Here is a 19,752-nt window from a genome sequence, read left to right on the forward strand (position 1 = left end):
GAAGAACTGAAACATTTGTATTCAGTACCTCGGCTATGAAAGGCATTTGTACAGATCAGGGTCTTGATCTTAAACTGTCACAGGAACCCATGAGGATTAGTTCATTAGCTTGAAGGCTGCAAGCCAGAAGCTGTTCATACATTGATACCAAATCCTTTAGTAAGTGAAAAATGAAGAAAATGAAAAGTATGGATGTATGCTGTTAAATGTTCAGTTCTGAAGTAAAGTACTGATGCCTTTGAACTTTGATGTTGGAGAAGACTCCTGAGAATACCATGGATAGCCAAGAAAGCAAAGCAATGGATCATTGAACAAAACAACCCAGAATTCTCCCTCAAGGCACAAATGTCCAGGACTTAAATTATCCTACTTCAGACACATTATGTGAAGACCCAGCTCTCTGGAGACATCCATAATGGTGGAAATGGGGGAAAGAAAGAGAAGAGGATGACCAGCAGCAAGGTGGATGGACTCAGTTACAGTAACAATGAGTGCACCATTAGGAGACTTGAAAGCACAGGTTAGGGATACATCGTCATGGAGAAAATCTATCTATGTGGTCACTAGGAGTCAAAAATGACTTGATCAATCAATCAATGAATCTGTAAGAAAAAACCTTCGCTGCCGACTTGAGAAACCAAACTGCCAAACAGCCATATTCCTTTGGTCACTTAGACAGAAGTGTATTTCATAAACCAAAGCACCCATACTTGGTTTTATTTATTTATTTATTTATTTAATTTTTCAACCACCCGTCTCCCCCCAATGGGGGAACTCTGGGCGATTCACAACAAACATTAGAACATAAAATATATAAACACATAAAACCTTAAATTAAAACATTACTAAAAAGAAGAAGGAGAGACCAAGAGGGTGAAAAACCTGAGGTTGAAGGCAGAGGCCTCTATGGGGCTAGCCATCCCCATGCTTGAGGTATTCCCACCCCAACCCAGGCCAGGTGGCAGAACCAGGTCTTCAAAGCCTTACGGAAGGCCAGGAGTGGGGGCCAATCGCACCTCCGGGGGCAGAATGTTCCAAACAGCAGGGGCCACCGCAGAGAAGGCCCGCCCTCTGGACCCCGCCAGTCGAAGTTCTTTCACCGAGGGGGTCCGGAGCATGCCCCCTCTGTGTGATCGGGTGGGACGGGTAGAGATCGAGAGGGCGTGGCGGTCCTTCAGGTAGCCTGGCCCCATGCCATGTAGGGCTTTAAAGGTGATAACCAACACCTTGAATTGGACCCGGAAGCAAACTGGCACCCAATGCAGCTCGCGGAGCAGAGACGTTACATGGGCCCTCCTTGGGGCACCAACAATAGCCTTTACTAGGGTTGCTGGGTTAATATGTAATCATTTTTCACCTCTAGGAGGATGTAATCTAAGAAAGCCATGCTAATGCAAGCGGCTCATATTCTGCTTTTCTGAGCAGAGAGATCTTCCTTGCTCTCTGGGTTCCTTTTCCCTTCCCAGCAGGGAGACATTTGTGTGGGTCAGTCAGAACCAGCCCTTCTTCTCCTTGGCCACCTCCTCCTTCCCTCTCTAGATGCCCCTGCCTTGGGATTAGCAGCTGCCCCACAATGCAGTGTGAAGAGGGGTGAGGGATCCTAGAGGGCAGCACTGCTTGGAGGGAGAGGTTTTCAGACCCTGATGGTGCAGTCTGGCCAGCCAGATCCCCATCACTGGGAGAACCACCAAGGTCTTCTCCTGAAGTCCAGCCTGCAGGTTTATACAGCACTCAGTGCCTTGCTGGCCAGCATCATCAACACCAATCAAATATAGCTGCAACCAGAGAAAGTGACTTGGGGTGGGGCTGCAAACAGCTTATAAACCCCTGATATAGACAAAGAGGGTTTCAGAGTTGTCTCCTTTGTTAACTCAGTTACACAAAAAATTAGAATCAAATCTGAACCAGACAGTCCTTGACAACAGGATGCTTCAAGACTCCTAGCTGCTGTCTGCTCCTTTTCATTAGATCACTTGTATACATATATGTGTGTGTGTGTGTGTGTGTGTGTGTGTGTGTGTGTGTATGGAGAGAGAGAGAGAGAGAGAGAGAGAAATATAAATATAAATATAAATATAAATATAAATATAAATATAAATATAAATATAAATGACTGGTGAATTCATATACATTTCCATTTTATATTTCAGGGTCCTTAGGAAGCATCTATCTTTGATTATTCTATTCAAATAAATACATAAATTCCAGGCTACATGGTCAGATTTCTAATGGCATTTCAATACCATTACGTTATTTTTCTGGACTGATACAGTTATTATAGCTGCATTTATTATTAGCATTGGGTGTAATTTATTATTAGCTTGGAGAGCTGTTTTATAATTACTTGCATCCCAATGCTTTTCTTTTGGCATACCAAGCGTGACCTCTGTGCTAAAGGAGAAACAACCCTTCTTCTCCCCCTTAATCGAGGTGGATGAAACTTCTCTAGCTCCATTCAGGACAGGCTGTGTGGAATTTGCTGGGTTCAAAGCAAACGATTGCCACAGATCTGATGGGTTGTTCTTCTTGGAGCTGCATGGCAGCAGAATAAATCAACCTCTTGGGTGACCGATGAATCTTGGGAGGGAAGGGAGAATCTGCCATCTAGTTCTGACCTTACAAGCTTAACAAATGAATGTTCTAAGGAAAGCAACCAAGATTGGAGCTATTATTCAATAGCTTTCTCCAGAAGACACAGTTGACTGAGTCAAATGTCCTCCAGGTCAATTAATTTGCCTCTGGGGTGGCAGGAGCACATGATCAGAGATAGCCCGGTCAGTTGTACAGTAGCCACTGTGGGGCTGCTCTCTCGTTTTTAGCTTTCTTTATTCAGCCAATGGAAAAAGATGGTTTAGAAAAATGCAAACACCTGCCTTGTGCTACGGTGGATGGGATTGTTGGAGGGGGAGATGTAGTCACCACCACCTCCATCTCTGCTGTTTTTCTACCCACAGTGGTGGGAGGTGGGCAAAGTAAAATGGAGAAAGGGTTGGAATGCCTTAGAGAAGCCCAGTTTTACAGGGCCTCTCTAGGACTTTGTCACTGTTAAGTTCATGTTTTGTTAACCCTCTCAACACAGTTCACACAATAAAGTTGACTGGGAGGACAGTTCGTTTGGACAAAGTAGCCCCCTAAAAGTACCTTTGGGTTACTTCTCAGGGGTAGTTGATAGGGTTATATATGAACAACCTTCCAGCTCTCTCCCTTGACCTCCTTAAGTGCATTATGGGATGAAAGCCAATGAAAAGATCAATGATGGCAGATCAACTTTCCTTAAGGATGCCTCTTATAATCAAACATTTCTGGCAATGCAGACAAGGAAGTAGTCTTATGGGCCAAGAAAGTGTCAATGGAGTTCATGGAACCTGATGAAGGATTCTAACAGATGTTCTTGTAGATGTTTGGGGGTACCTTCGCCTGCACATAGAGGGGAATATTTCCAAAATTACAGAGAAGGTGCTGGGTGGAATGTCTCCCTGCATACAATGGTGGCCTTAAAGTCACCCAGAATCCCACCCTTGAGCCGCCCTCTCTAAATTTGGGTAATTTGAGTAGAATAAGGCAGTCCTCTATGAACACAGGAAGAAGTCTTCATCAGGAAGATGTCTGATGAAAAATAGAATTTAACTTCTTGTTTGCTTCCATTTATCAATATGATTGCTGTATTTTTACAGCTATTATGGCTTGAGAACGCTTAGTATAAAATCTGACCCATCAGCCAGATTGGTTATAGAAATCAATGTTCTGCAGGATCCTCTGATAACTCGTTTGCCGAGCAACCCAAACACTGCCTGCATACACTCCCACTCAGTATCGACCACCTTGATTGCTCCAATGTAATTGCAAAGTGGATAGAAATCGAATCAATGAATATGCTTCCCTAAAAGAAAGTGCATATTCTCACCATCCTACTAAATCTGAATGGGACCTGTTTCCAACTTATTGGTGGATGGAAATAAAAAAGGGAAGTCTGCCTCTGAACATGTACAGTTTTTCTGTGAATTTGTTTGACACTGACTGTTCAAACGGCTTACCCAACCAGGTTACTGGTTACTGAACCTGGGATCCCACAATACATTTAATTCTCAGCTAACAATCCAACTGTCTTTTGCTCGAATAAATCTGAAGCAACAGGAGCATGTTTTGCGAATGCGAATGCTAAGTTTGGAATTAATCTAGTTAAATGCGTTATGTAAATAAAGCCAATGCGTGCGATGTTATATAGCTGGGTTTCTGAACCGTGGAAGATGCAGAATTATATCAATATGCTTAAAGCTTTACTGAGCTATAATTTTGTTCCTGTTATCCAAGCCACTTAATTTAGTGCAATATTCTTACAGAAGATCACTACAGAGCAACGTGATTGGATCAGTTGCGTCAAAATTATAACCTGGTGTATTTCACTGAAGTGCTGCTTTTCCTCCTTCTGCATGATACTTCAGTCCCCCTCTTTACAGAAAGATCTTGGTGTTATGCATTTTTAGCTGATTCTCCTGAATTAGAACCTTCTTTGCTCAACATATTTGCATGACCAGAATGTGTTAAATCTGGATGAAGTTTTCCTGTTCTTCCTAGGAAATCTCCTTTCCATCATCCTGCTGTTCTGGTTCTTTCCTCTCACAGTTCTTCTCTTCTGCTGCTTACATAATCTCTCCCTCTAGTACACCTACACATTGTTTCCTTTTCTCTCCACCCTTTTATCACATTTCCTTCTCACTTTCCTTTAATATTTAAAAGTTTGAACCACGAAAAACTAAGATGAGAGGCAGGCCTTACTCCTTTATTAAATTGAAGTGTTCTTCGCCCACCCACAAGGGTGGCCTCGAATTTGCTCCTCCTGTGCCTCCATCCTGCCTTTCTTGACTAGCTTTGATGTCTTCCCATTTCAACACACCAACAGCCAGATGAGTGGAGGGCTGGGAAAGAAGATCCGCAGTAGGACACTGTGCAACATGAATGGGAAGGACTTGGACTTTTCTAGTCCGAGAGACTCCTTGTTCCTCCTCCCACACCCATTTGGGGATCTCCCAAGTTATGTGAAGTAACAAAATATATGGGATAGAAATAACCTCAGAAGAGAGAAGCTTCTGTCATGATTGTGCAACCAGAAAGGTCCTGAAGAGCAGGAGATGAAATGAAGACAATGTCATGGGAACAAAATAGGAAATTGGTGGTGTCATAGAATGGTTGTGACATGCTGTACCACAGGTGGGAGAAGACCACTATCAGAAGTAAAGAATATATGTGGCTGAGGGTGGAATTGTTCAGTTCTTGGTGTTCTCTGAGCATGATTGTTTTCCTGCAGATGTTTCATTACCAGGCTAGGTAACATCATCAGTGCAAGGAAGAGTGAAATTTGGAATTAAATGCTCAGGGAAGAAACAATACCCTGAAGGAAAGCAATCAAGCTCAGAGAACACCGAGAACCCACATTAATTTCTTCAGAGGATCTCTGGAAGAAGGACAGGGGCTAATTAAGCAAGAACCACTTGTTTTTCTGGCTTTTTAAAAAATATTTTATTGTTTTTAATATTGTATGCTGCCCTGAGTTGTTATGGAGTTGGGCAACCTTATAAATGTGATAAATAAACAAACTTGTTCATTGCTAAATTTGGAGCTTCAGACCTATTCCCCATGGCCCAACCCTAGTGGCACTAAGGCTTACATATGCTTTCAATTGAGTTTTATTTTAGAGAACTAAAAGGTTATTCAGGAAAAAGAAAATTCTGCCAATTTAAGTGCACATCAAAGTAGGTCATGACAATCAATGCAAAAAAAAAAAAAAAAAGTCTTCTGAAATTGCTCCACATTGTCTCTGCTACAAAGAAGAAGCCCATTTGGTTCTATTGCACCTTAGAAGCACAAGACACATATGGATTTAATCAAAGGCCCCAGCAAGTCCAAGAGCAACCAAAAATCATCAAGCGACTGCCAGTTCCATGATGAGAATGCAAAATCTCAAGTTGTAAGTTCAAGAATAGATGGAAGAAGACTACATCTCTGATAGGCCCACATCTATCCTCCAAGAATTCATTCACCTGACTTTATTGTTACAAGGGATAGAAAGTAAGACTGTGCAGTGCTTTAGATGTGAAGGTACTAAAATGCTTTGGAGGGCGTGGAGACAAGAAAAGAGCACCCTGTCAGCCACTCCTTAAGCAGATAGGCACAAACAGTTGTGGGTTTTTTTCCCCCTGAGATCACACATCTTCCCTCTGTAGCTGTAGAACAATCATGGGAAAAGACCCCTTTGATCTAAGGAATGGCCATCAGGAGCTACATTTATGCTCTCATGTGGTCCAAGAACCTTCTTTTTCTTCTAATGTGAAGACCTACACAATCTTCATAGAAGGTTGATCCTTATGCAGCTCTCTACATGTCCTGTAGAGCCACACAAGAGGAGAACCCCTAGGTATCTTCTCCTGGGATTTTTTTGTAGAGAAGGAGGCTGAAATCAAGGGAAAAAGGACGAATGGCAGATTGTTCACATACACCCTTTCAACTGTTTGTAACCAAGTTCGGAGCAAGGATCTCACCCCTAATCCTAATAATATTATGAAATTCCCATCAAATCAGAGACTGGTTGGGAAATAATGCTGATGAAATGTTCAGCACAGTAGGAAGCATTGTTGGACTACTGTATTGCCTTCTGTTTGTTCCAGCATGGAGAACAGGCAATTCCTTGCAAATTGAGTCTCAGGAGAGTAACTTCCAACTTAAACTCATCACATGGACCAGGTGTGTTCCATCACATCACTCTTGCAGAAACAGATTAAAAACTGCCCAGTCCTTACCATGACTGCATTCTACATATTAGGTCAGTGTTTCTCAACCTTGGCCCCTTGGAGATGTGTGGACTTCAACTCCCAGAATTCTGGGAGTTGAAGTCCACACATCTTCAGCTGGCTAAGGTTGAGAAACACTGCATTAGGCTTAATCTGGGGACTGAATTAACCTATTTTCTGGGCTCATTCACACAATGCATAGAATAATAAGCTAAAGAATGGGTTAACACTTGCACAGTGCAGGAACCTAACCAAAAACTGGGTTGCGGGGGGGACCCTCATGAAAGTTAACACTAACCGAGCTTTATGTAACACAAATGCACCTGCTGGGTCTTTAATTTGACCAACCAAGTGTGCTACCTAACAGCAGTTCATAAATTAACAGCTTGATTACATACAATCACCATTATCATAAGTGTGCGTGGGGAGGGGCGGTCATGAAATGTGGGTCACCACATTGCAGGGTGAACACCATCCTTTTGAACTTGCATGGCACTTTACTGTTGAAATACAGGCACCTAGGACTACCCAGTATTGTGGTTTGATCTGGCCTTCAAGTGGCATAATATAAATTCTGTATCCTATGGTAGACATTTATGGCTGCCATAGACTGATACGGCTTAGTCCATGGTGGCCATAAATCAGGAAGAGTTGGGTAGCACTTTTTCCAAGTAAGACTTTCACTTCTAATGTAGCTCACTTCATCCAAGGGTGAGATATTTCCTTGATCAACCTGGAAGATATTTCCTGAAGACTTCACAGAGCTCCCCAAAGTATTCCACTCTATGCTGTGATTACAGCTAATTTGAGATTTGGAAATGTGCGTCAGCCAACAGCTGAAAAGCCTATTGATCATCACTTTGAGGACAAATTAACATGACTCCTTGACATTGCCTCAGGCTGGCCTATCAAGTCCAGCATCTCTCACTTCTTAATTATGCAAAGGCGGCTTGTGTATAACCAGCAACAGACAAGATATATCTCTGCTTCCAAGCCATCCCTCGGAATATGCTCCCAACTACGTACAGAGCTTTGCTTGCTGGCAATCTGCCCAATTAGCAAGTGTTATGTAGCTTCTGGTGCACCAGGGCTGGCAGACTAAATGATCTTATTATCATTCTTTCAACAGGTAATGCTTCCCACGAAATCCCCAGATTTGCAGGGGGCGGTGTGTGTATGTGTGTGTGTGCGCGCGCACGCATGTGCATTCCTGCTGAAAGCTTGAAGCTGTGCCAGATTCCATTTCTCTCATTTCCTGTGTTCTCTTCCCCTGCAAGAAACTTCTGTTTCCTTCCTTGTTCTCCAAACGGTTTAGAATTTCCTTTGATGGTATTTACCTGAGAGCTGAGTATTACGGCATGTATTTTTCTTAGCCTTCATCATGTCTTGTAAGTCCATCGTTCTGGACTTTTCTTGAGCTAAGGGGAAAATGTGAGAAAATTAGCATTCAAGGGAAGAGCAGAAAGCAGGAGACCACGAGCAATGTGAGATAGATACAGTGAAAGGCAGGGTCATCAGCCTATTATTATTATTATTATTATTATTATTATTATTATTATTAAACCCACTTTTCTTCCACCAAACTGAATGGTTCCAACAGTGTGATGGAAGTCTTGATCTAATCTATCTTTCTTTCTGAACCCAATTAATACAGGCCATTATTGCGGTATCCACACAATACGCTTAGCCATATTCAATAAAGATCTAGCAGATATATTTGCACAACAGGCAAAGACTGGTTACTGTTTACTCTGGCTTGATTTTGATGGTTAAATGTGCTGTGTGAATGCTGTTCATTTAGTAAGTTTATGATGAATGTATTGTGCAAACTCAGAAAAGGGGGTTAATTCAATAACCAGATTAAATGTATTGTATTAATACAGACAAGATACGAAGATGCATAATTTCAAAGTTTCCTGATTCTTACCATGTTGGCAAATTAGTCCATGATGTTTTAATGAATTCTTGGCCCTCTCTCTTCCACATGAGTACAATCGAACCCCAACCCTGACCATTTTTACCCTATGTTGTTCTTGTTGTTTATTGCATAGAGCCAAACAAAGGAAAGGAAAAACAGAATATAAATCTAACAAACCAGTCAACTAAATCCCTAGAGGGAGGGCATCAATTAAAAGTTAATTTTGTTGGCTTCATTAGATGTTGGGACATATATGACTAAATTCCAGGTGACAAAAGTCTCTCCTGAATGTTTATGTGCATTGAATTACTCCTCTGATATACCCAACTAAAACTAGTATCCACAGCCTTTCAAGATTCTCCTGAATGTGAACGTAGACAAAATTGTCTGGAGTACTCCAAGTTTCTCCAGGGGATGGAGAAATGCTCCATTGTTTTCTCAAGGGCAGGACCCCTATGAGAAGGATGTCCATCATGAGGTCTTCCTTTGGGATTTATCTGATTTATTTCTTTATTAAATTTCTAGGCTGCCCAAGTCCAAAACAATTCTAGGCAGCTTCACAAATTTAAACAGAAGAAAAACATTATAAAAAAGAACAATGGACACCTCAAGGGAAAAATGAAGCATATTCCCTACACCATCCCCAGCCTAAAAGGGCCATCAGGCACCCTAACCCAACAGCCGATTCAAGTAAAGCTCACTTGGACACAAGTAGGGTAGGGGTTGTGTGGATGCGGGACAGAGAAGACCCATTTTCTTGATCCAGCTATATGATGTTGCTTGATTGATGGGACTCAAAACAAGCCAACTCTCTCTGATCACACAAGTTGGGCAGACAGTACCAGAAAAAGGCAGACTCTCAAATAGTTGGACCCTAGGCTATGTGGGGCTTTATCAGTAATAACCAGCACCTTGAATTTTGCCCAGAAGCTTACTGATAACCACTACAACCCATGAAACAGAGTTATTACATGGGTATTGCAAGGCTGCCACATTCTGGACTATGGAGTTCTTGGGGTTCTCTGAGCTTGGTTGTTTTCTTGCAAATGTTTCATTAGCCGGGTAACAAAATGTTTGCAAGAAAACAGCCAAGCTCAGAGAACCCCAAGGACTCCACAGTTCAACCCTGAGCCACACATATTCTCTTCTATTGGTACATTCTGGGCTAGCTGTAGCTTTCAAGTAGTCTTCAAGGGTAGCCCCATGAAGAGTGCATTGCAGTAGTCTACCTGCAAAGTGACTGAAACATGAAAGATCATAAGGAATGTCTACTGGTCCAGGAACAGCTGCACCTGGCCACAACTCCCACTTGCCACTTGCTCTGCAAGCAGAAACTGCAGTCTGGGAAGTTTTTCAGATTGTGCATCAGTCCAAAATGAGAAGTGTGGCCCCATTTAGGATGAAGGGTGCAGAGTCTTCAGAACAGGGAAGACAAAGTACCCACAGCCACTCAACATCACTAGGGTTGAGTCTGAGCTGGTTCCTCCCCATCGAGACCCCAAAAACCTCCAGGCACTGGGATAAGACCTTGAAAACATCTTTTGATCAGCCAAGAGTCAAGATACACAACAGGCTGTCATCCACTGATTGATGATGCCTGACCTCCAACTGATGGATGATCTCCTCCATGGGCCTCATGTAGGTATTAAATAAGAAGGGCAAAAGCATAAAGCCCTGTAGTAATCAGGGGGTTCAGATCAACCTTTCCCCCTTGCCAACACCAATTGGAACAGACCATGGGGAAAGGAGAAACTGCAACCCCATGCCCCCCACCTCCCACTCACCATAGCCAGTCCAGAAGGATACCAGGATCAATGGTATCAAAAGCCACCAAGAGATCAAGGAGGGCCAGGACAGATGTGTTTTCCCCATCTGTTCCACCAGTGGTCATTGACAGGTGTAATCAGTGCTGTGTCCATATTGTGCCCAGGCCTGAAACCCAACTAAAAGGGATCTAAATAATCTGTTTCTTCCAGGGTCCTCTGTAACTACAATCCAACATTCTTCCCCATGGAACATGTTCAGCCAGGGAGCTGTAGGCCTTGGGGAGAGGACTAGACAATGACAGGGCTTCCATACATCCTTCCTGACATTAAAAAAAAGATAGAAAGGATCCATCTCCAGCCCTCAGAATTTCACTGAATATTTCTTTCCAAAGAATTCCTAAAATGCATTCTCTTTTTTTTTTTAATGAGAATTGGAGGAGGGGTGGCAGGATATATATATATATATTTCTACATTCATTGTCTTTGGGGATTTGCAGGAAAGTCCTCTCCAGCTCTGCCTAATAACCAAGTTGCAGAATATCGCCCACTTGTCTCCCAATCTCCCTGTTCTCATCATGACCATTTTGCACCTTGGAGAAAGAAAGGAGGTGGAAAAAAACTGTAATGAGGGGAAATGGGTTTGCATGAGGCCAGGAACCAAGCAGAGGGACAGTTTTAATCATGTAAAAGAGAAAATCGATGGACATGGCAGAAAAAGTTTTAATGCACCATTGGCTACCAATATGAATTGCAAGATTTCCAACTCTTGGAGTGTCTGAAATGACATCAGGATTTTTTCCCCCATCCCTGTAGCAGAGAAACATGAGAAATTACTGAGGCCATTGATTTCATAAATGACTTGATGCTTATCAGCCACCAAATGAACATGGGAAGGAAGTAATCTGGAAGCTTTGCATATTGATGTCCTGCACAGCATCATCCAGGTTACTTGGACTATGTGGAATATTAAAAAATTGACAGCCCAGCACAGTTTGCTTTGAGAAATGAGATGTTCCTCTGCAGAATTCACAATCTGGGCCAGAGCTCTTCAAACTTCACAAGCATCAGTAAGGGATGGTATTTATGGCTCATACTGCTTTTCCAATTTCTGATTTCAGCCATCCCAAATCTTTCTTTGCTAAGTTGGCAAACTCCATCTGAAACCATTATGCAGTGTTCTTTTAAACACTGATGTTTTAATTCATTTACCCTCAATCTGGGAAGCTGAGATGCAGATGATGATGACGATGATGACAATGATGACGATGATGATGATGTCCCCTTTTGCCACCTTGCCGGATTCTTGTTCTTAAGAAGATTGGGGGTTGTTGTTGGTTCTTTTTTCCTGATCCACCACCAAAAAATTCAAGATTTTTACGTGCTGATCTGCTGTGTTTTTATAACCAAACCAGCAGTATTAAAAACCACCTTGAGCAAAATGGAAGAAGTGGAGAAGTGGACAAGTAAAACAGTGGCTTTGTTAAAAGATGCATCCCTTGGCATTTGGGTCGTCGAAATTGGAGCAATCTCTTCCAGACATACATAAATGGCAGTTACAAGTGTGCAATTAGCTGGAACTTTGTTAAGTCCAAAGGTGCCCTCAAAGCAGATGGAAAGAACAGAATTTTGGCAGTGTTTAGGACATGGCATAATTGAACTTCATGTATATAACTTTTAGAATAGGTTGAACACAAGGGACAAAAAACTTGTGTTTCCAAGTAATGCCATGCACCACAATAGTCTCATTAGAAGAAAAAAAAGATGGTCATATGGCTTACAACCAAGGGATATGTTGATCCACAATAGAGGATTTCAGGAACTGTGCAGAGAAAATGTATTATTCTGAGCCTAGCAGTGATTGAATTCCAGACCCATTTCATGCTACATGATTCCCCACCGCCCACCCCAACATGGTGATTTAAAAAAACAATGAGTCCTTTTGCATCTCATGTGTACAGATTGATTCCCCCCTTTTTAGGTCCTTAAAAACAGTTACATCTCAAACTAATATCCATCTGAGGTATTAAGAAGATGTAATAATGATGACCCAATTGAACATACAGAACTAAATAAAATATCCAGTCTCTGCAAAAAGTAATGCCTTTGTTCCTTGTTTTCTTGTGAATAATACTTAGAACCTTACTACATTTTCCTACTATATCTTGTAGCATCTCCTAGAGCAGTATTTTTCAAACTTGGCAACTTTAAGATGTGTGGACTTCAACCCGCAGAATTCCCCCAGCCAGCATTGCTGGCTGGGGGAATTCTGGGAGTTGAAGTCCACACATCTAAAGTTGCCAAGTTTGAAAAATACTGCTCTAAAGTTACCCAATCATTGTTGTGCCCTAATAACAGTGATAAGGACAGGCTTCCTATCTCCTCAGGGATGGCTGGGTGATGCTATGAAGATGTTATAAGTCACCAGTTGGGCATTTGGGCTGCTACCTAAAGCCAAAAATGATTCTTTCCAAACACGTTTTTCAGAGTTCCCTTTCGTAAGATTTATTGAGAAGAGTGGGATAGAGTTACAAGAATTCTACCAACTTAATTATTTCCCACTTAGAAGCAAAGTATCACCTAATGCACCAGGACAGAAACTTCATGAGTCTCTTTCTAACAGCCTTCCTATGAACCCGGGTCTTCTGATAATGGAGAAGTTGGCAGCTGGTAGTTTATATTACAATGTCTTGAATCTTGATCAATCTGGGGACCAACCATTAGAGCATCATAAGGGTTGGGAAGGGTCATTTGGGTCCTCAGGTGTAGGCCCGTGCTCTGTCCAGGAATTAAAATTAAAGCATGCCCAGCAAATATCTATCCAACTTCTGGTTGAACAAAACCAGAAATTGATTCCACTGTTATTGCTCTTCTGTTACGAAATTTCTCCTACCATTCTACCCCAGCTTAAGCCAAACATCTCACTTCCTGCACACTAAAATAGGAGCAAAGAGTTATTCGTGATCTCCTATTGATATATTCTCCAAGAATAAACCTGGGAAACGCTACATCATCTGCCCTCAAACCAAACTGGGGACTTCTTGTTTACAATAGGAGAGAAGAAAGTGCAATGAGATTACAGGGAATCAAGATGTTTGGTGCTGAGTGTTCCACATCCAGAAGGACATTGCTTATACCCTGTCCATGGGATCATGACGACTAGTAACTGGGTTTGCCCCACAACAGCTTTTCAGTTTTCCTCATCAGCAAGTATGGTTGCCTTTATCTGGTGGCAAGGAAAAGGATTTGCTCAGAATCATTGCAAAGAAAGAAAACGGTTGCAGATCAGCGCTGAAGAAACATATGTACCTAATTTGATTGTTCCCTTTGACAGAAACCCTTAGATGAATGTCACTGTCAGCTCTCTGCCTTCCACTTGCAATGCTAATATTCTTTGTTCTGCAGAACTATTATAAATGATGGGAAAGGAAGTGGGTGATTAAGTATTTTGAAGTTTCCTGCATATTATTTATTTCGTGAACTTGCCAGCAAGGTTTTGAAGACCATTTTGCAGATCCTGGCTTGTATTTTCTGCATTTCATCTCAGCTCTCCATCTGTCTATCTGTGTCCATTTGACAAGGTTCTGGGTCTGAGAGGGGACTAGTCCCTGGGTTCCCCAGTGCAAATGTAACAACAACCCTGTGAGGAAGATTAGGGTGGGACAGAATGACAGACCCCAAGTCATCTCTTGAGACATTGTGGCTGAGGGAAGACTAGAACCTGCGTCTTCCTGCTCTCAGTCTAACACCTTCCCCACTAGACCACACTGGCTCTATTTTATTTCATTTATTTCATTTATTTGTCCAGTTGATCTGGCCATCCACCTCACGAAAAAAAGACTCTGGGCAGTGTACAACAAGCCTAAAAATTAATTAATATTTACAAAACCATTATTAATGTTATTATTCTTATTAAAAGCTTTAAAGTTATAAAAACATAAAACTAACAAAAATAAAAAATAAATATTGGGCAAACAGCAGGTGTTAATGACAGTGGAACCACCTCAACATTTCACCCGTCCTCTGGGGTCCCGAGGCCTGATGGCCCAACCAGATCTTGAGGGGCTTTCAGAAAGTCAAAAGGGATGAGGTCAAGCTGTACTTCGAGGGGGAAAATATTCCATAAAGCAGATTTAATAGCTACATTTGTTGTGGCCAAATGTATTCCCCAGGGGGCTTATCCCTTTTCTAAAAATCTTCTACTTGCCCTTTGTTTTCAAGTTTGCTCTGACGTTGACGAGAATTTCTCCATTTAAGCAGCTTGAGGTTTTCATGTTGATGTCAACACGTCAGACTAGCTTTCGGGCTGAGAGGGAGGGACTGGCCCCAGTTGATTTCCATGGTGGAGGGGAGACTGGAACCCGGATCTGCCTGATCTCAATCCAAGACTTTAATCACTACAATATTTCTGGCTAGTATGGTATGGTGTGGTAAGAATCAATGTGCTCAGCTGGGTGGCAACGCCTGGCTCACCCTAGCTGATCTTGAAAATGTTCAGCAGGGTTAAATCAGGTTAAGACCTGGATAGGAGACCACTAAGAAATTTCAGGGCAGTAGGCTAGTCTGTATGGCTGCCAAGAAGTCTGAATCTATGGGATCCCAAGAATTCAATCTGACTCAAAAGAAGCTTCACCAGATTAGGCTGAACAGCTGAATATATGCATATCCTTGGCCTTAGCTCAGTGCTTCTCAACCTCAGCAAATTTAAAATGTGTGGACTTCAACTCCCAGAATTCCCAAAGCTAGCATGCACCATGGGAATTCTGGGAGTTGAAGTCCACACAACTTGAAGTTGCCACGTTTGAAAAATACTGCTTTAGATCATGACTAAATTACATTTTGATATTTGCCCTTTATTTTTCTATTACATTATCTCGATCCTAACATCCCATTAGTTACTTTCTAACTTAATCGAGCTTCCCAATTTACAGCTAGGAAGCAACTATTCTGGGTACTCTGAACAATTTCTTTACTCTTGCGTTGCACTTTTGAAGTTCTTTAACATTTCTTATTCTCTTCTACAGCTACTTTTGTCCTTCCCTCGAGCTATAATTCTTAGTTCTAGATCTCCTTCTCTGTTTCTATCCTTTTTCCTAATTCCCTCCAACCACTACCCCAACCAATTTCTCTCATTAGTCTAAAGCAGTGTTTCTCAACCTCAGCAATTTTAAGATGGGTGGACTTCAACTCCCAGAATCCCCCAGCCAGCAATGCTGGCTGGGGGATTCTGGGAATTGAAGTCCACCCATCTTAAAGTTGTTGAGGTTGAGAAACACCAGGCTAAAGGTTTGTGGTTCAGGCTAAGTCATTCATGAGGGAGGTGACTGTCATTTCAAACAAGTCAAGATGGTGCCCCGGATCATGCATTCAAAGCCTTGTTTAACACGCGTCTCCTGTGCAACACACATAAAAATGGGCCAGAGCTTCAATCATACGACTGCAGCTACCATCTTGATGTTTTTGACACTCCTGGCCCAGGGGATCCTTTTAAAAGCCTCTTGATACCTTTTCCATTTCTGATGGTGGGTTCTGGTCCTAGCCTGTGGCAACTTTTCCTCCAGCAATGGAGTTATTTTTTCCAAGACATTCTTTTCGATCCTAAGTTCAGAACTGGATATAACCCACTAATAGAAGAAAAGAGGAAAAAAACATCCAAATGTACATTTTCAAATGAAATTTGACTCCTATCATTAAATGTTAAAAAACTGTCAGTGAAGCTGTACTGGTTTTCTTTCCTTGTAATAATAATAGTAACAACAATAATGGAAAAGAAAGAATATTTCTGTAGAGATGGCAACAGGGACTACAGAACTGAGGGAAAAAATTAGGGGGGGAAATGTAAAAATACAGAGTTCTAACCATTGAAATAGGTAGGTTATGGAAAAGATCTTGCGAAGCGATCCTTAAAATTACTGGTGCATTAAGCAGCCTAACAAACCGATTAAACAAATTTACAAGAACTAAATGTTTTGGCTATATTGAGCGCCGATTTACACAACAAGAAAACAGAAGGACAAAATGCCTTGCTTGGCACTTGCTGGATGCCTTCATGTGAATAATTTCTAGATTCCTGGCTGACGCTTGAATTTCCAAGGAACACCTGTCAAAAATGGATTCTTTGTTCGCTGTATCGGTTTATTCTTTCACGGCGATGATGAGGATGATGACCTCGCAACTAGGTGCAACTTTTTAAAAGGGGGGCAAGAGCTGTCCCATGTTTTATTCTGGCCATGCTTCATCAATCCTGGTTTCTGAAAAACCAGCCCCAAGTTCTCTTTGCTCAAATAAAATCGTAAGCGGGAAGACTTGATGGCTTGCCCTGTTCCACAAGCCACCCTAAGGGAATAGACATCATTGTCTTCCAGGAAGACCCAAGTTAATTGGGATTATTTCTCCTGCACCCACCGAGGCATCTATGTCTAGCAGGAATGTGCAACGTCAGCCAAGCAAAGGCTCTTCCCCTGCCTTTTCCGACAGAAGAGGCTGAGCAGCACAGAGTGTCGGGCACTAGAGGTTGGAGCCAAAAACGAAAGCCAGACCAGCTTGATGGGGTAAGAGACCCACGCAGAACTAGGGGATTTAGGACGAGACTCAACTCCTGCAGTAGCAGCTGATCTGGACACGCTTTGGGTTCTGCAGCCCTGAAAATGGAAGAGGGAAGGAAAACTCAGCTCCCCAACATCTCCCATCTACTGTAGTTCTCTGTATTGAAGTGATCCTTCTCCTGCTTGGATGCAGGAGTCTTGGGGGGATGGGGAAGGGTTGGTCCGTGCTCCTCCACATTGCCCAGTTGAGGAATTTTGCTCAGCTGGGAAGAAGTGCCATGAAAACTCAACAATAGGTAAGGCAGAAAGGTGGGGGGGGAGAGAGAGAAAGTACCCTCTCTTTTCATCTCACCACTTGGCTTCGCGATGCTGCACAGATTGTGTAGCGCGGAGGGGCTTGCATTTTTTCTGTCCTGGCTGTCCAAACAGAGCAGAAGATGTGGGTTTTTGGGGGGGGGGGTTAAGCCCCACTGGGGATGGTAAGAAGCTTGTCTGATTCTGTCTTTTCTCTTCCCTCTCTTTTTCTGCAGGGTTTTAGGAAATGGCTGGGTCCCCCAGGAGAGATTGAAGTCTTGGCTGAAATAAAAACTGGCTCGCTCTCTGTTGTTTGCATGTGGGACGCGGGGAGGGGGGCAGATGCTGTGACTGTACGGAAAGAAGTGAAAAGGGGCGGCTGCTTACATTTCTATTTCTGGTGCAGAAAAGGGGGGATGGAGGAGACCGGCATGGTCCAAGGAGTGAATCAACTTTCCTTCCAAGCCAGGAAAGCTGTTTGAATCGGTCAGCTAGATCATCATATTGCGGTCCAAGAAATGCAGCATTTGTAACCCTGACCGTTGTTTTTCCTTTAATGTCTTGTCCTGTTTTGTTCCAATCATCTCACGTGTTGTGTTTTTTTTAACTCGAACTGAACCAAGAAGTTTCACAAGGACTTTATATCTCTTTCTGGAAAATGACTGAGCCTTTCCCCACTGGTCATATAATTTGAAGGACCACCTGCCCGCTGAATGCTCAGACATGGCAAATGCCTCTGAGAGTAGAGAGTTTGGGAACACCAGCGTCGGACCTGGACATGCCTGCTGCATTGAAAATGGTACCCGTGTCAACTTCACGTCCCATGAACAGTCCCCAGATTTCTACGTGGTCCTCCCGGTGATCTACTCCGTGATCTGTGCTGTGGGGCTAACAGGGAATACAGCTGTCATTTACGTGATCCTGAAAGCTCCCAAAATGAAGACGGTCACCAACATGTTCATCCTGAACTTAGCCATTGCAGATGACCTCTTCACGCTGGTCTTGCCCATCAACATTGCAGAACATCTCTTGCACTACTGGCCCTTTGGGGAGATTCTCTGCAAAATCATCCTGTCCATTGACCATTACAATATTTTCTCCAGCATTTATTTCCTCACTGTGATGAGCATTGATAGATACTTGGTGGTCCTCTCTACTGTCCGGTCCAAGAGAATGCCTCACCGTACCTACCGGGCAGCCCGTATCATCAGCTTCGGTGTTTGGATCCTAGTCACTCTTATTGTGTCTCCTTTCTTTGTCTTTGCCAACGTCTACAAAGATGACTTGAACATCACAAGCTGCGGGCTCAATTTCCCCAGACCAGAAAGATTCTGGTTCAAAGCCAGTAGGATCTACACTCTCATACTGGCCTTCGCGATTCCAGTCTCCACTATTTGCGTCCTTTACACCATGATGTTGTACAAATTGAGGAACATGAGTTTGAACTCAAATGCCAAAGCTCTGGACAAAGCTAAAAAAAAAGTTACCATTATGGTCTTCATTGTTCTAGCTGTGTGCCTCTTCTGCTGGACACCGTTCCACCTGGCCACCATTGTGGCTTTGACCACAGACTTGCCGCAGACCCCTGTGGTCATTGGCATTTCCTACTTCATCACCAGCCTGAGCTATGCCAATTCTTGCTTGAATCCTTTCTTGTATGCCTTCCTAGATGACAGTTTTCAGAAAAGTTTCAGGAAGATGTTGGAATGCAGAGCTGCTTAAAGTAAAACCCAGGATTCCTAGCCATGTTGGGCCTATTCACACCTCTTGTAAACTTTTTTGCTCCGTGTTCCAGAAGAAATGTACGGCGGCGGCTGCATTGCATTTAACTTTGAAAGGAGTTTGATTGTACATTATTCTCTATGCATTTCAGCATTCCTGGTGTGTTTGCATTGCTTTAAGTTATTTTCAGGTAATTTTTCTTTGCTCCAATGCCTAATGTATGTTACCAGAAAGGAATAGAAGAAAAGGGGTTGAACTTAAGAAGTGTTATATTATTAATCTTGATCTTCTTCTGCCTCCTGGTGAATAATAACAAAATTGCTCAATGAATAAATAGCATGAAAATAGAATTGGAAGGTGTGTGTGTGACCTGGAATGGGCAGAGGAGTTCTTATTTTATTTTATTTTTTCCCCACTGTTTATATGAAATAAAACTGGTCCTCTGTCTTTCAGCTCTGGGGGTCATAAACATCCTAAATGTTGCATTGTAAGTGATATCATAAGTAGGGTGTATATAAACAGATTGCTTATTCAAACTGGCAGACCTATCCAGGAGCTGCAGAAATATTAGTGGCTCTATATTTCTGCAGGAATAACACTTTTGGTTCCTATCTGGAACATGATTTCAAAAAACAGAATATTGTCCTTCTTCCAGATAGCGTAGCAAACCACAAACAGCTCGAACTTTTTTTCTTTTTCAGCAGAATGGGATCCAATTCGTATGG

The 19,752-nt window shown here is 42.5% G+C and overlaps 1 protein-coding gene across 2 annotated transcripts; it reads left to right on the top strand.

Moving 5' to 3' along the window:
- The first annotated feature begins 16,937 nt into the window (after positions 1-16,937).
- On the top strand, positions 16,938-19,391 carry NPBWR2 (neuropeptides B and W receptor 2). Of its 2 annotated transcripts, none has more exons than XM_088153356.1 (2): positions 16,938-17,017; positions 17,542-19,391. In XM_088153356.1, the coding sequence occupies exon 2, from the start codon at positions 18,029-18,031 to the stop codon at positions 19,025-19,027; it is 999 nt and encodes a 332-aa protein (XP_088009482.1). In that variant the 5' UTR covers positions 16,938-17,017; positions 17,542-18,028; the 3' UTR covers positions 19,028-19,391. The 2 variants fall into 2 exon arrangements, with proteins under 2 accessions (XP_088009482.1, XP_088009481.1); XM_088153355.1 differs by having other exon boundaries at positions 16,974-17,307.
- Positions 19,392-19,752: the final 361 nt, after the last annotated feature.

The sequence above is a fragment of the Python bivittatus genome, unplaced genomic scaffold, assembly GCF_059951505.1.
Source record: "Python bivittatus isolate LINGU-HERP-01145 unplaced genomic scaffold, Pbiv_v1 ctg000700_np1212, whole genome shotgun sequence".
NCBI lineage: Eukaryota > Metazoa > Chordata > Lepidosauria > Squamata > Pythonidae > Python > Python bivittatus.

Bases quoted from the DNA above. Each gene is read 5' to 3' on its own strand.
- NPBWR2 (XM_088153356.1), top strand. From the start codon at position 18,029: ATGGCAAATGCCTCTGAGAGTAGAGAGTTTGGGAACACCAGCGTCGGA.